The sequence below is a fragment of the Lontra canadensis genome, unplaced genomic scaffold, assembly GCF_010015895.1.
Source record: "Lontra canadensis isolate GAN:19392208 unplaced genomic scaffold, GSC_riverotter_1.0 scaffold1, whole genome shotgun sequence".
Classification (NCBI taxonomy): Eukaryota; Metazoa; Chordata; class Mammalia; order Carnivora; family Mustelidae; genus Lontra; species Lontra canadensis.
This window is the reverse complement of record NW_022630995.1, coordinates 35,465,256-35,480,955: the sequence shown is the minus strand read 5'-3', so window position 1 is coordinate 35,480,955 and position 15,700 is coordinate 35,465,256. Positions and strand designations below refer to the sequence as shown.

The window sequence follows — 15,700 nt, the reverse complement described above, 5'->3', positions numbered from 1 at the left end:
CTAGTGGCTTATAACAACACAGATTTCTTCTCTTACAGTTCTGGAGGTCAGCCATCCAAAACCAGCTTCACCAAGCTAAAGTCAAGGCGTTGGTAGGTCTGGTTCCTTCTGGCATCTCTGAGGGGAGAATGGTTTCTCTGACTTTTGCAGCTTCTGGTGGCTACAAATCCCCATATCCCCTGGCTTATGGCCCTTCCTTTGTCTTCATTACTCCAAGCTCTGCTCCTGCCCTCTCGTCACCTTCTCCTCTCTGTAGTCAAATCTCCTTCTGTCTTTCTTTAAGGACACTCATAATTTCATTTAGGACCCACCCACATAACCCAGGATAATTGCCCCATCCCAGAATCCTTAATTCAACCATATATGCAAAATTCTTTTTGCTGCATAAGGGTAACATTCCCAGATTCCAAGGATTAGGATAAAGATATCTTTGGGGACCGTAGTTCAGCCTACCCCAAGGGTACATAAAGTTTCTGATTGGTAGAAGAAATCCTTCTACTACCAGATGTGATTATTTGGGGTTTTGGATTCAAGTTTAACAATTCAGATTAAAGCAGAAAATGTTTGTAATCATGTTGACAGGTATTAAAATGTCTGACGACACCAATGACACCTCAGCCACTGGAGACAAAGCAGAAATTGCCAAGATGCCTGAAGAGAATGAATTTTCACCCAAAGACACAGAAGCGCCCTGTGATTCAGCTGTGATTTCAAACGAGCCGACAGCAGCTGATTCCAGAGGCGATGGGCATGAAAATGCCACTGTCGAGGGTGCAGAGACCACTGACTCTGGGCACCCTGAGTGGCCTCAACACAGCAGTGTCATGGAGCCCCCCCTCAATGGAGAAGTGACTGACGACACGCTTGTTGAATGCACTGACCCTGTCAGCCTTGAGGCAGAGCTTGGATCAGAAATACCCCTGAAAGAACAGATTAATCCGGTAGGTGGGGTCTTTTCTATTCAGTTCACCCCAAGTTCTTCCTGATACCTGCCGTGGGCACAGATCGGGGTATTTTCTATGCTTACGGAGATCGGGGGATTTCAGAATATACTGTGACATCCTGTCTGGTCTTCAAAAGGGTGTCGTGTGGTGAGAAAAGACAGATAGGAGAATAATTGGGCAGTATAATATTTGCATTTTGATAATTGTGGTGATAATAGTAACAGCCACCAAAGACTGGCCACATGCCCTGTAGCCAAGTGCTCCACTGGCCCCTTAGGTAATTCACTCCATGCAACAGTTCTCTGAGGCTCTTTTTTTTTCTTTTTTTAAGATTTTATTTATTTATTTGACAGTGAGAGAGGGAACATAAGCAGGGGGAGTGGCAGAGGGAGAAGCAGGTTTCCCCCTGAGCAGCGAGCCCAATGGGGGACTTGATCCCAGGACCCTGGGATTATGCCCTGAGCCTAAGGCAGACGCTTAATGACTGAGCCACCCAATGACTGAGGTTCTAAGCTGGATATTATTAACCTTCATCTATAGACAAGACAATCCGACTCAGAGGTAGGAAGCAACCTGGGGAGATGTTAAGCTACTTGGTAACAAATGGAAGATGTTGAAATGCTGAACCTAAGGACCCTGAGTTATTAATGAGCCTGATTCCATCCTAAACACGTCAATTTTAAACCATCAGATCACTATCTTATCATTACCCAACACCTTCCAGAAGACCAGAGGCAGAAAGTGTTCATGGCCCCTTCCTTTCCATGCCTGCGCCCATCTTTCTGGGGGATGAAATAGACCAGTGTCTCCCAGCTGGTACCTCTTACAGCATCAGGGTGACCTTTGAGCTGGGTTTTCTTGTCATCTTCATCTTCAGTCACCGGGCTGGCAGGGATGGAGAGGCATTCAGCATGGAAGAAGGAAGCGGGCCACTCCCTTCCGAGTCTGCCTTTCAGAGCGAAGGTAGGAGACAGGGAATCGGGGTTTTTTCCTCAGTCAGTCCCCAGCCCTGCTCCTCTGAAGTGTCCCACTGTGGGTTACCTCCATGAAGGGACTCTACTGCCTGCAGTCAAGGGAGGACACCAAACAGGGAACCAGGGGGCCTGGCTTTCCCCCTCATACCTAACATTAACACTATTAATTTGGGCAAGACATCTAATTTCTCCGTACCTCCGTTTTTCCCTCGATAAAATGAAGAATTTTCACATGAACAGCACAAGGTAGTCTTCTGACTAGTGTTTTGTGATTCTTTTATTCAAAATAAGGCTCCTTGTGCCTCAGTTTCCTCAAGGGGTTTGACTTTTTTTTTTAAGATTTTATTTATTTATTTGACAGAGATCACAAGTAGGCAGAGAGGCAGGCAGAGGGGGAAGCAGGCTCCCCGCTGAGCAGAGAGCCCGATGCAGGGCTCGATCCCAGGACCCTGAGATCATGACCTGAGCCGAAGGCAGAGGCTTTAACCCACTGAGCCACCCAGGTGCCAAAGGGGGTTGACTTCTAGAACCGTTTCCAGAGGAGATGGACTCCCTCAGAGAGGCGGGTGTTTCCCGTGACCAGAGATACTTAAACTAAAGCAAACTTGTGGAGGGATGTCAGGGAAGGGAATCTGAGGACCAGCTGAGAGCTTGAACGAGGTCCGGGAAACATACAGGCACAATTTCATCTTTGAGTTCCAAGGGTTCAGACCCTTCAAAGCCACCCACGGACCCCCTAAGGGATTAAGTACTCCTAGACCAGAGGTTCTCAACTCCAGCTGAACATTTCAACCCCTGGGAAAGCTTTAGAAAATACTGACACTCTAGTAGTCGGTTCCCCAGAGAAACAGAACCAACAGGATATATATTTAAAAATCCTATAGCTACATTCACCCATGTACCTGCCTCTGGAACCTGTTTTTCCTGCACGCTTTCTATTGTGGGAAGCATTGGTTCTCAATTCTTATCCTAAGTGCCACTGTCAATAAATATCTTTGTTCATTCAGAAAACCATATCTTGGCCACAGCCTTGTGACCCGAGATGACTTAAGCTCCCCTAATTCAAAATATATATGCTCCTGGTGGATAGATTATACATTCCGATTCCAGACTTCTAATAATGAAAATGAGACTGCTAAAAAAGAGAGCACAAGAAAAAGTCAGTATGCTCCTACCTATCTTCCTTCATTTTTTGAGGAAACTGAATGAGTCCTGGTCTTTTAAGATTTTATTTATTTATTTGAGAGAGAGACAGAGAGAATGAGAGCGAGCAAGCATGAGAAGGGGAAGGTCCAAGGGAGAAGCAGACCCCCCTGCTGAGCAGAGAGCCTGGTGTGGGACTCGATCTCGGGACTCCAGGATCATGACCTGCCTTTGAAAGCTGTTTATAGACCTCCTTACTGCTACAGGGCTAGAGCCAGTGAGCAAATAGTGCCCTCCTCTCCCTGCGTGACACTGATAGTTCTCAAGGACTTGGAAAGGAGTATTTCTTCATTGTGAGGCATCCCAAAACCATCTGGATGGAAGTGTAAATGTTGGCCATGGGGTTGGGACTGTGGCTCTGGGTATCTGCGTGTGGCCATTGGGACTGTGGCTCTGGGTGTCTGCGTGTGGCCATCGGGACTGTGGCTCTGGGTATCTGCATGTGGCCTTGCACCAGGAGCACAGATGAAACCCAGTTGTGGGAGGAATGTCTGTCAGTATGTTTGCTCTAAGAAGGCAGAAAGCTGATGTGGCTGGTGGGAGGGCCTTGCCGGAAGAGGATATCTCTTCCACCCAGGTCATATTTAAACCCTTGAAAGTAGGTACAAATTTAGTCTCTTTTTAAGGATTACCCAGAGAAGAGGGTTCTACTGTCTCTCTTGGTAATTTATCCTTTTAAGTCTATACAAGAAGTCAGTGTTGTGTCTTGTCTCCAAGCATTGTTCAGTTGCTCTAGTTTATTGCCTTGTTGGACACTTAGGAAAAATCCTTTTGAAGTGATGAAAACGAATTTTCTCTTGATGTAGAAGAGAGTTAATTCTAAAGAAAACCTTGAATCAAAAGTTCATTTACAAGTTGACTGTGGATTTTGAACACCAGGCCCCTGAAGAATGACAGGGCCAATAGGAAGACAGCCAGGCTCAGAAGCCTACTTGATTCCAGGTATATCTGAGCCTAAAAAAATCCCATTATCCCTTTAAATAAGCTCCTAGAGGAAAATGTCTGCTTTGTTAAAACAAACAAACAAAGCACAAAACAAAACAAAACAAAGATCCAAAAAAACCAAAAACAACAACAACAAAAATACAAACAGAAAGCTGGCAGAATAGCCTTTGAGAAAATTTAACCAGTGTCTTCTAGGACACACTAGATTTTGTGCTTAGTTATATATATATATATATATATATATATATATACGTATATATATATGTATATATATGTATATATATACGTATATATATATATATTTTTTTTTAAAGATTTTATTTATTTATTTGACAGACAGAGATCACAAGTAGGCAGAGAGGCAGGGAGAGAGAGAGAGGAAGAAGCAGGCTCCCCACTGAGCAGAGAGCCCAATGCGGAGGTAGATCCCAGGACCCTGAGATCATGACCCGAGCCAAAAGCAGAGGCTTTAACCTACTGAGCCACTCACTCAGGCGTCCTACTTTTTTTTCTTTAAGTGACTTGTATCTGCATCGTCACTTTGGGTCTGGGTCCCCTCGAAACCCACCTTATAAGCTTCACCTTTGCCTGAGTCAGCCCAGCAGCTATAACCTGACCAGTAGGGCTGTGACTAGGAGGGGACCAGAGAAGAAGACGCCAGTGGTTTTTGCACTCAGAGGGGTGAACTCTGTCTTTGGTGCTCCTTCTTTTTCTTGCCAGTTATGATGTACAGACTAGAAGCTATTGGATTGAGACTTCCTGCAGGATCTACTCTACAACACCCATGAGAGATGGTCCCCAGACTCATTTGAACATTGGAGGTTAGACTCTCAAGGGTCTCTGCCAGCCCTAAGACAACATATGTTGTGCGCAGGAACCTGATTGGCTCCACTGTCTTCGGGATGCCTATGGTCTAGTTGGAGAAGGGAGTGTTGTATGAGAGTAACGAGAGCATGTCCTATGGTACTAGATAGGGCAGACACGAGGGAAGCCTTAGATGGGCCACTTAAATCAGTCTTCAGGAGTCAGGAACATCTTCAGCCTCAATTTAAAGATGTTTGTCTCAAGTGTTAGTAAGGAGTGACACTGATTTCCAGAGATTTTTCTGGGACCTTCTTAGAGACTGCCCTATCACCCCCTACAAGATCCCATCTAAATCAAATTTCCCTAAGTTCTTAACACCAAGAAATGTTACCCAGAGTGGAAAAAAGTCATCTCTATTGTTAAAAACCAATACATAAGGTCGATTATGAAAGTAAAGAATTCCAATGTTATCACTAAAGGTACTCACAGAGAGAAACACAGACGACCACTCGTTAGTTCTCTCCCTAGAAGAGGAAAAATGGAATGTGTAAGAGCCATCAGATTGCTGTCCAGGGAGATAAAGAAGAGCAAACATAGACCAAGACACACAGATATCAGATTTTTCCCTCTTAAATGAACAAGTCGATTTACTCCTGTTCTTTTTGGGTATTTTCCCCTTTAAGCCTACTCTCCGTGACGGCACTCAATGTTCGACTTTGGCGGATGTTGGGGCAGTTTGGCCACAGAAGGCAGTAATTCCTAAATCTGGTGGTATAGTGGACTAACCTAGGGAGATTGTTAAAAATTCAGATTCCTGGGGCGCCTGGGTGGCTCAGTGGGTTAAGCTTCTCCCTTCAGCCCAGGTCATGATCTCAGGGTCCTGGGATGGAGCCCCACATCGAGCTCTCTGCTCATCAGGGAGCCTGCTTCCCCTCTCTCTCTGCCTGCTGCTCTGCCTACTTGTGATCTCTCTCCCTCTGTCAAATAAATAAATAAAATCTTTAATTAAAAAAATTCAGATTGCTAGGCTCTACACTGAGATTTTTATTCAAGAGATCACAGTGGGAGCTAAGACTGTGTGTTTTTAATAAGTTCCCCTAGGTGATACCCTTCTAGTCAGTCTATAGACTAATGTTTGGGAACTACTAACACCGCGATTACAGAAAGAGCTAGTTGGGACATCGGGTGAGATTGAGAAGATGGTGAGTTCAGTATTGAATGTACCATGGGACATCCAAGGGACTTTAGGGCAGTTGGTTAATTATAGCCTGGAGCCCAGAAGAGAGATTTGGAGGCCATTAATACCTGGACATTAAGAAATGGGAGTGGGTGAGATTGCTTCCAGTGTTACATGTTAATAGAGAAGCACAGAAGCCAAAGCCTTGGCCCTGGAAGGTTCTCATCCCTAAGCCAACTTGGCTCTTAGATTCTTTATGATAGCTTATGGTAGCCAGAAGTTGAGATGGAAAGGGCTACCTCATCTCTTCATGATCTTAGCACATTCTATAAAGGAAATCAGATCACAAATCACATCGTACCACACTGACTTTTGAAATCGAACATTAATTACTCAGAAAATTAAAAATAGTTCACCACAACTGTTTCTCACGTAGGCTGGAGAATATCCCATCATTCTGTCCTTTTCGGTGCTTTGACCACCACCCTGAATGAGTTTCACTCAAGACAAACACCTAAAATTCCAGAGACAGGGTTTTCTTCCTTTAGAGCTGGCGTCAGAGAAACTAGAACTCCCCAGATTTCAGAGCTGGTTGGAGAACTCCATCTTACACAAGGCAAAAACCTTTCTTATGCCATGTTCATGAAAAGATAAAAAGAGATTCTAAAATAAATGTAGCCATCTGTAAGTCTTGAATACCTTTAATTTCATCATGTAGACCCCCTTTCATGTATTCAGAATGCTAGTTAATAGTTCACGGTGTCCACCAGACAAAATCCACTTCTACAATTCAGTAGACTAATTAGCAAAGCATCAGGTGTTAATAAAGTGACAGATCATAGAAATGCTCATGCTGTATGCCTCTGGAGTATGGCCTTCCTGATTAGGATGACAGCTGACCACCCTGAACTACGCATATTCTCTCGGAATGCTGGAAGCACTTGGATTGCCACTTAATTAAGTACCCCCCATAATGTCACCACACGCATTTAGGAACTTTCTAAAGTAAACTGAAATCATCAAAATAAAAAATGGGCCAAGAAAGTCAGAGTCTGAAGTTAGGGCATGGAAGCCATGAGAAGAGAGTAGTTTAAGACTGGAGATGTGGTTAAGCTACAGATGCTAGTAAAAGGTCACAAGATGAATGACTAAAGGTAGCCATTGTGACCCTGATGAGAATGGTTTCATGCACTCGTGGTGGCCATGGGAGAGTCCTGTGGCAGGGGAAGGAATGAAGGGGGGCAGGTACAGAGAGTAGGCACGTCTTGTAAGAGGGAAGAAGTGGGAGGGAGAGCAGACACCAGATAGGCTTGAAGGAAACATTTTGTCATTGATGATTTTCATTTGTTGGTTTTAAGATGGAGGAATCATGTCCATGATTGAGTGTTGAAAGTAGCAGGTGGCGAAAGGTTGAAAAGCCAGGAGAGGAGGGAAGACCAACCCATCCAGGCCCAGTGGAGTTCAGGGGGAGGTGATCGTTATAACTAAGAGGAAGACATCACTTCCGCAATGCTAGAAGGGAAGGAGGTGATTGTGAATGGGGGTGCAGTTAAGTTAGCTTTGGGTTTAGATGGGTTTTTGGTGTAGGCCAGTATGTATTTGTGCATAAAAAGGACTACTCATGGGGCGCCTAGGTGGCTCAGTTGGTTGAGCATCCGACTTTTGATTTCGGCTCAGGTTGTGATCACAGGGTCCTGGGATTGTGCCCTACATCAGGCTCTGCACTCAGTGGGGAGTCTGCTGGAGATTCTCTTCCTCTCTTCCTTTCCCCATCTCTCTCTCTCTCTCTCTCTCAAGTAAATAAATCTTTTTTAAAAATTAAAAAATAAAAGGGAGTTCTCCTCTCTTTCAGTTTGGCTTAAACAATCGTGTTCAATGTGTTAAGGTTATAAATTCAAAATTGCAATGCTTCCTAGGCTTTATATTTATCTCACAAATCTTACTCTATTTGGAAGTCTAGCAAAATCCAGCAGGCACTCTCAAGGGACTTTTGATGAATGATTGGCCCTTTTTACCAACTTAAGTGTGTTCAAATACTTTAAAACTGTGTCTATATGAATGTAACATATTCTGTTTTCTTTTTTGAGCACCTCATTTATCTACTCAAACAAAACCTTGCTGAGAGCATAGGAAGTATTATAAGCCTATTAACTTAAATTATAGAGTGGACCTAAAGACCTGTTAGATGTCATAATACCACACATAAACTTAGGAAGTTTTCAACTTAAAATCAGAAGTTTAATCATTCCAGGCACCTGGGTGGCTCAGTTGGTTAAGCATCTCCCTTTGGCTCAGGTCATGATCCTGGGGTCCTGGGGTCCTGGGATTCAGCCCCACGTGAGGCTCCCTGCTCCATCGGAGGGCCTGCTTCTCCTTCTCCCTCTGCCTGCCATTCCCCCTGCTTATGCATGCTCTCTCTCTCCTTGTCAAATAAATAAATAAAACCTTAAAAAAAAAAGTCTAATCATTCATTCACTTTAAATTGTTTTTTTTTAAGTTTCACTCTAATTTCTTAAACAATAGTGCAGAAAAGACCAAATATGTATAAATATATTAATAGTATGATGTTGATGCTTTAAACCTTTCTATATTTAATTTTAAATATTCCCAGAGTGGAATGATGCATACCCACCAAGAAAGAAAATTGCTTGGAAATAACTTAGGCCATTTTCAAGCAAATATTTTGACAGAACTGCAGGCATCCAGAGAGATTTCCATCTCCCTGAATGTCACACTGAGCCCCCTTTTAGAGCAGCTGTGTCATGAGTGACAAAACCTAAAAAGGGTTTGTTCTTACAGATGTGAACTAGGGACAGTACCTGATTCTTGGTCTACTCAAGGATATAGGACAACCAGGTTGATCTTTGATCTTTCATGACAAGTACTTATGTTTCCATCTAAATGTTAAAGGCCTTCAAGATCAAAGGAATTCTAACATTCATACCTTTTTTTTCTATCTAATGATACATGTATATCTGATTGCCTGAATAAATCAATGTATTTTCCATTTAATGATAAAGACCTTTAAATGGGACACTAGGTACGTACATATCTTTTCTATTTAAAGGACTTTGAACTTGATGGAATCCTGCATTCTTCATATTCTTGGGACCACACAACAGTTGCTGATGTTTAAATGATCTTTAGTTGAGTTTTGGATATCCCTCGTGATCAAGCCAAGTCTGATTTACTCTTGTGAAATGAGGTCATTCTTCTGAGAGTTTATGAGGAGAGGCAGGAAGTTAAGAGAGTTCCCATCTGGTGGCCTCGGTTTTCTCTGCAAATTCGTATGGGAAGCTGTCTATTAAAGGAGGTGGGGGTCACATGGGATGAGGAAAAGGCTTTAAAATGACCATATTTGAAAATGAAAGATCTGAGTAGATCCATGCTACCTACTTTATCGACTCCTAAGTGTGTAACATTAGAGCCATTTGAAGCAGAGGTAATACTCAAGATGAGAATTCATGTTGAAGCATTAGTTTATATGGTTTTTATATCAAATGTGCACTTTTAGTCATTTGAGTACTTGCCTTAGATAACGAATATTTTCATAGCTGATCACGAGGTCACAGCTCAATGTCAAAGGAGCTTTATTAATAAAGCAATTGAAGTAGTCATTTATACTGCAAAAAGTTCCAGACTCATTTAACATTTATTTTCATTTGCTAGTCAATTACCAGCTGTCAGAGCGTATTAAGTGTTATAAATTTGAGTTGGAAGCTGTCACCCCTAAGTGTATTAACTCTCCCTAATCACATAGGTAGTTATTTGTCCTGTGAAAGAATGATATTAATCACCGACTTACATCTGTCTTCCTGATGGTATAAAATTGCCACTGGCTTCCATTGCAGATGTGAAGTAAATCAATGTAGACACCAAAAATGAAAGCAGACAGTCATGAATCCTGAGTATTTCCATTCATGTTAACAAGCTCCTCATTGTTTCCAGACTGAAATAAATGTCAGCCAACTTTCAAAGCTTTTTGCTTCTTAGTGTTAAAAATATAACGGTTTATTATTATTATTGTTCTTGTTATTTTTGTTAAAGATTTTATTTTTTTATTTGATAGAGAGAGATCTCAAGTAGCGGGGAGAGGCAGGCAGAGAGAGAGAGAGAGAGAGGAGGAAGCAGGCTCCCCGCTGAGCAGAGAGCCTGATGTGGGGCTCGATCCCAGGACCCCAGGACCATGACCTGAGCCGAAGGCAGAGGCTTTAACCCACTGAGCCACCCAGGTGCCCTGTTCTTGTTATTATTATGGAGGAGTATTTATTATGTGCCAGACACTATGCTCAAAGTTTTATATGAATTTTTTCTTTAAATATTCATAATAAACCTGTGAGGTTATTGGTTCTTATACTTACGGTTCTTATACTACTGTATCTCATTTTGTAATGAGTAAATGATGTCTCAGAAGACTTGAATAACTTGCCCAAATGGCAGAGCCTGGAGTCCAACCCAAGCAATTTAATTCCATACCCTTTTCTCTTGACCAGTAGTCTACACTGATGGATGGTGTTTGCTGTTTACTAGGTGAATCAGCTAAGAATGCCTTTGGGTACAAATAACTAAAATTCAACACAGAGTAGCTGATCAAATAGCAACTTATTTTTTTTCTCACTTAACAGAAAGAATGAAGACAGTCAACTACTCACATTGGTTTAGTAGCTCAGCAATCCCAGGACCAGGGACTCTGTGGTTCCCTGGCCTTTCCCTCATGTCCGCAAAGATGGCTGCTTCAGCAGATGCTGTTACAAGTATATTCACATTCAGGGCAGAAAGAAAGGATGTGGGAAGAGTTGGCGCCAGCCATAAGTGTGTAGTTTATCGTGAAGGCGAAAGCCTTCCCATTTGTATCCTGTTGGCCCAAATATTTAACATGACCACCCTGATCTCCAAAGGTATAAGGCAGGAGGGAGAAGGGAAGGGGGCTGACTGATGGGCCAGTCTCGGGTCAGAAGTTATAGAAGCTACAATATCTGTAGGAATATTTCACTGAACTAACTTACTTACTTTCTTTCTTTCTTTCTTTCTTTCTTTTTTTGGAGGAAAGAACTGTGATTTCTCCAGCACCTAAAGTATTAGTCCTAATGTATTCTTGCCTCATTTTCTAGAATGTGTTCCTAGATAAGAAGGGAAAGCTGTAGTTCCACTACCCAAGTCAGCGCTCTTCAGGTGCAAGTAACAGAAACTAAGACATACTTAAGAAAATGGATGAATTTTAGTCAGTCACTCAACAAATGAATGTATTAAGCACTTATTATATGCCATGTTCTCTTCTAGGCTCTGGGGATACACATCAGTGAACAAAACATTTAAAAAAAAGGAACAGACAGATAGACTCACTGACGATGCAGGAATCTCATGGAACTTGAAGATGTGATAGGGTCTTGAGGAGGGACAGAAACCAGGGGCTGAGAAGCTGTCAGGAATTCAACAGCTTCTCCAAGCATATCTCCTTCATTCTGCTCATGCTGATTTCTCTTAATCCTTAGTCAGCAAGACAGATGGAATATGGTCACCCTACATTGCCTGAGTTTTCATCTTCTATTCAGCCAACCAACTCAAGCTAAACCAGTCTCTCAATCTTAATCCAAGTACTTAAGCAGAAGAATTTGAACCCACAGAGCCCAGGGACAGTGAAAGACACCTTGAAAGGCATCCATCTCGGGGCACCTGGGTGGCTCAGTTGGTTGAACATCCGACTCTTGATTTTGGCTCAAGTCATGATCTCAGGGTCATGCAGGCTGTTTAAGACTCTCTATCCCTCTGCTTCTTCCCCCCAACCGCCCCCCTTGTCTCTCTCTTCCCCTCTCAAAATAAATAAGTCTTAAGAAAAAGAAAGAAAGAAAGAAAGAAAGAAAGAAAGAAAGAAAGAAAGAAAGAAAGAAAGAGAAAGAAAGAAAAGGAAGGAAGGAAGGAAGGAAGGAAGGAAGGAAGGAAGGAAGGAAGGAAGGAAAGAAGGAAGGTAGGTGTCTACCTCAAAAGGCTACGTATTGTCTGTGACCCATCTCCAGGCTTATCGGTGCTTTTCTAGACACTTCACCTGTCATCCATCAGAGCTCCCTCCTATCACCCCAGAATTGGAGAATTACCTCTACCTGGAAGAGAACATTTGTTTAGCTACATTAAAGTTGCCAGAGCTTTGAACTTTTCCCAATCACTTTGTTCCCTAATAAGTTAAATGATTTCCCCCTACAGCCCTTGTCCCTATCTTCCAGATAAGGGGATATTTGGGTCTTTCTTAACATCAAACCTCCCTCTCACTTCAAGCCAACACAGCTACTGATCAGTTTTGTTCCGAAGTATACATTGAAATGTGGGTAGTATTCTTTTATGCATTCTTTTATGGCCCTTATGAACTTTAAGCCAGGGAGATATGGTTACTGGTGATTCTTTTTTTCTTAAATCTCTTTTTTGTTTCAAAACAAGGGTTTTGTGTTTTGTTTGTTTTGTTTTGTTTTGTTTTCCCATTCTTGAGTATACTGAATTGCTAGCCCTCTGCTAATCTGTTTTTCTGTAGGCTGTGGATTCACCTTCCCGTGGAGGAGGATGGGCAGGCTGGGGCTCCTGGGGCAAATCTCTGCTCTCATCAGCATCTGCTACAGTAGGTAAGAATTATATGTTGCATTCGAATGGATAAAGTTCAGAAGCCTGATGATAGCATTTGACATTTTGATCATACCACGTACTGGTAGAGGTTACCATCAGCCCGCAAGATAATAAGAGCAAATCATTTTTACTCTCTGTTCTAAGTGCTTCATGTATATTAATACATTTATTCCTCAAAATAACCCTAGAAAGAAGTATTTTTATTTTCTCCATTTAGAGATAAAGAAGGTGAATCACAGAGAGGCTAAGACCTTGTCCAAAGTCAGAAGTAGCTGGGTTGAGATTTGAACCAAGTGGTACAGATTTAAGCACTATATTATATTGCATCTTAAGATATACGATTTGGGGTCTTATATTCTCAAAGTTTTGTCCTTGTCCTCCCACCTGAATGTTTTAAAATATACAACTAACCTACTCCCTGGAAGGATTTGAGGTATTTCAATAAAATATGCAGGTATGAAGGATGTAGAATATATATCCCAAGGCTGGTAGAGTAATTGAGCATTGACCTTGACTCTGAGCATCTTGGCTGCCAGTAGGTTATCAATTTTCATGGAATGATAAACCAAAACTTAGTTTATCTGGATAAATTTCTTTTCCGGGTGTTATATTTTTGAAGACATTTCTTGTATTGCCTCTGTATATACAAGGAGAAGATACAGTGGACCATGTCTTCATCGGTACGTGTTTGTCAAAAAATTCATCATGTGACCATTTCTCATGGTCTTTCTTTGTGAAAACTGAAGGTGTAACATCAGCGTGTCTAAGCTGAGTTAGCAAAGGCATTTCATCTTGACAGTGGAGAGCGAGGAACAGGACAGGGGAAGCCTCGGGTAACACAGCTCTGAGATCATTGAAGTCAGGTGTTCTCAAGGTGTAGTCCATGGCTGTTACCTCCTAAAAGCAGGAGGGATAGGAAGGCTGAAGATCCTTTGTCCCACTCCAGTGGACCATGGTCATGGTCTAAGGGCCAAATATCTAATCAGATAGAGAGCCTGTAAGAACAGGTCGACTGCATTCCTCTATTCCGTGTCTGGAACATCAGGGAGCTCTGGCAAGAAGAAGATGGCGGTCGAATAAATGTTGGCCTTTGGGGAGATCCTGCAGAGCAGATTTTTTCTGTTGCTGATTGAAGGGGCCGGTTGTGCTGCGGATACTACGTGGACAGATAGAAAAAACAGCCAAGTTATAGGAGAGTGTTCCCTGCCGAGTGACCTACCAGGCTGAAATCAGGTGTCAGCCGGCCGCGTTCTTGTGTGATATCCAAGGTCGTATCCCGAGGTTATTCCAATTGTTGGCAAAATCCAATTCCTTGAGGTTGTAGGCTTGGCACCCCCATTTTCTTGCTGGTTATTGGCCAGGGCCGCCCGCCGCTCCTCTAGGCTGCCTGCTTCCAAGCCGACAGGATCATTTCTCCCCCCTGCTTCAGATCTCTCCCTTCAGGAAGGGTCTCGTCCTTTTTAAAGTTTCGCCTGATAAATAAGCCCCACTCCCAGGATGATCTCCTTTAACAAATTCAAATTCAACGGATTAAGGACCTTAATTATAACTGAAAGATCACTTCACCTTTGCCATATAATGTCCCCTAATCTTGGGAGTGAAATTCCATCAATTTCACGATCCTGCTTACGCTCAAGGAGAGGAGATTACCCCTGCTGTGTGCACTAGGGGGAGCTCTCTCAAAACCACCTGCCACGCTTCCCTCTTCTGTTTGAAGTCCTCCTCACTTACCCTACCAAATCCAGAAACTTAATTCTTTTTATGGCTGTAGCGACGAGCTGGACTTTTTAGAAGCATTTAAATCTTGGCACTTTTTTTTCCTTATCTGCCTCCACAGTGTCCAAAGGGCACACGAGAGAACTCAAAGAAATTTTGAAATGTCAACGCCTGTTCTAAGAATCCTGTCAAATTGGAGCTATGGGTAGAAAAGTAGAGCTGAAACTTGTCCCTCATCACTGGTCATCAGAACCCCAATGAATGCAAAAGCAATAACCCCAACTGCCATCCCAAAGTTGCTCCTGAGGCATTATTTTTGGAGATTTCTGGTCAAGACATGCGTGACTTTCTGTAGCAATAGTAGCTAAAGTAATAGCAATACATACTTTAAAACTGGGTAAGGATCTCTGTGTGGACATGAGAGAGAACTAAAGCTTGTAGTGTAAAGGGGCGGGGGGAGGAGGCTGAAGTTACGGGTTCCAAGGCTGGAAAGCTTGGTGGTGGATGGGAGAGATAACAGGGATCACAAGCGTCCCACAAAGGAGAGGTGCCACAGCCAGGCTCACAGCCTGAAACAGATGGGTGAAATAGGGTTTACAAAGTTACAGGAGCCATCCTGGGTTGATGTCCGTACCAAGCTGCTATCTAGGGATGGAAAGAAGCAAGCCAGTGAGGGCTCTGTTATGTATAGCCAGGACACCTGCCCAAGACTTTGTAGCACTAATAGGTTCTTATCACAGGGCAAAGAAACGTATTGGAAAACAGAGCGCTCCTAGCATTAGGCGAGCTCTTGAAGGTTTATAAATTGCCTGTGGAAAGTAAAGAAAGGAAATAACTGCGTATTCCATTGCAATTGATTCCCGCTCAGAAACCTCATGTTACTACCCCCAGGGTAATTCCAGCCACAGACAGGAGCGCAAAACACTGAGTCAGTAACAGAACACAGGGCTGTCAATTGAGCACTGGAAATAGAAGCCAGTCCTTCTTACATGTGTTGAAAGACTGCAGTCAGAGTAGTTTGAGCTGTGCGGAGTTAGCAGGGGAGCACTTGGAGACTCGAAACGTTTGGAAGGTGGTTCTCTCTTGGAAAGAGCACTGGAGCAGGAGTCCTACAGAAGTGAGCCCTGGTCTTCACTGCTCCTAATGTGGGATCACGAGGGTGGTCACTAACTAGCAACACCAAGCCCTTAACCTCTCTCAGACTCAGATTCCTTATTTGGAAAAGTGTGGGAAGGGGAAGTTGAGACCTTAGAAGATTCTTTCCAATTTCCGTAACATGATGATTCCTAGTCTGTGGCTATATATAGAAGGAGAAAGATATTTATAAC

At 42.9% G+C, this 15,700-nt stretch overlaps 1 protein-coding gene across 3 annotated transcripts in view; it reads left to right on the top strand.

Moving 5' to 3' along the window:
- The window catches only part of FAM114A1 (family with sequence similarity 114 member A1), a 72,833-nt gene that overhangs the window by 9,186 nt on the left and 47,947 nt on the right, over positions 1-15,700 (top strand). For 2 of the 3 annotated variants that reach the window (XM_032853412.1, XM_032853421.1), the window contains exons 2-4: positions 39-92; positions 583-941; positions 12,568-12,655. In XM_032853412.1, coding sequence (XP_032709303.1) covers positions 591-941; positions 12,568-12,655 — 439 coding nt within the window. In that variant the 5' untranslated portion in view covers positions 39-92; positions 583-590. The remainder of the gene's footprint in view (positions 1-38; positions 93-582; positions 942-12,567; positions 12,656-15,700) is intronic. The other variant, XM_032853431.1, reaches the window with a different exon arrangement.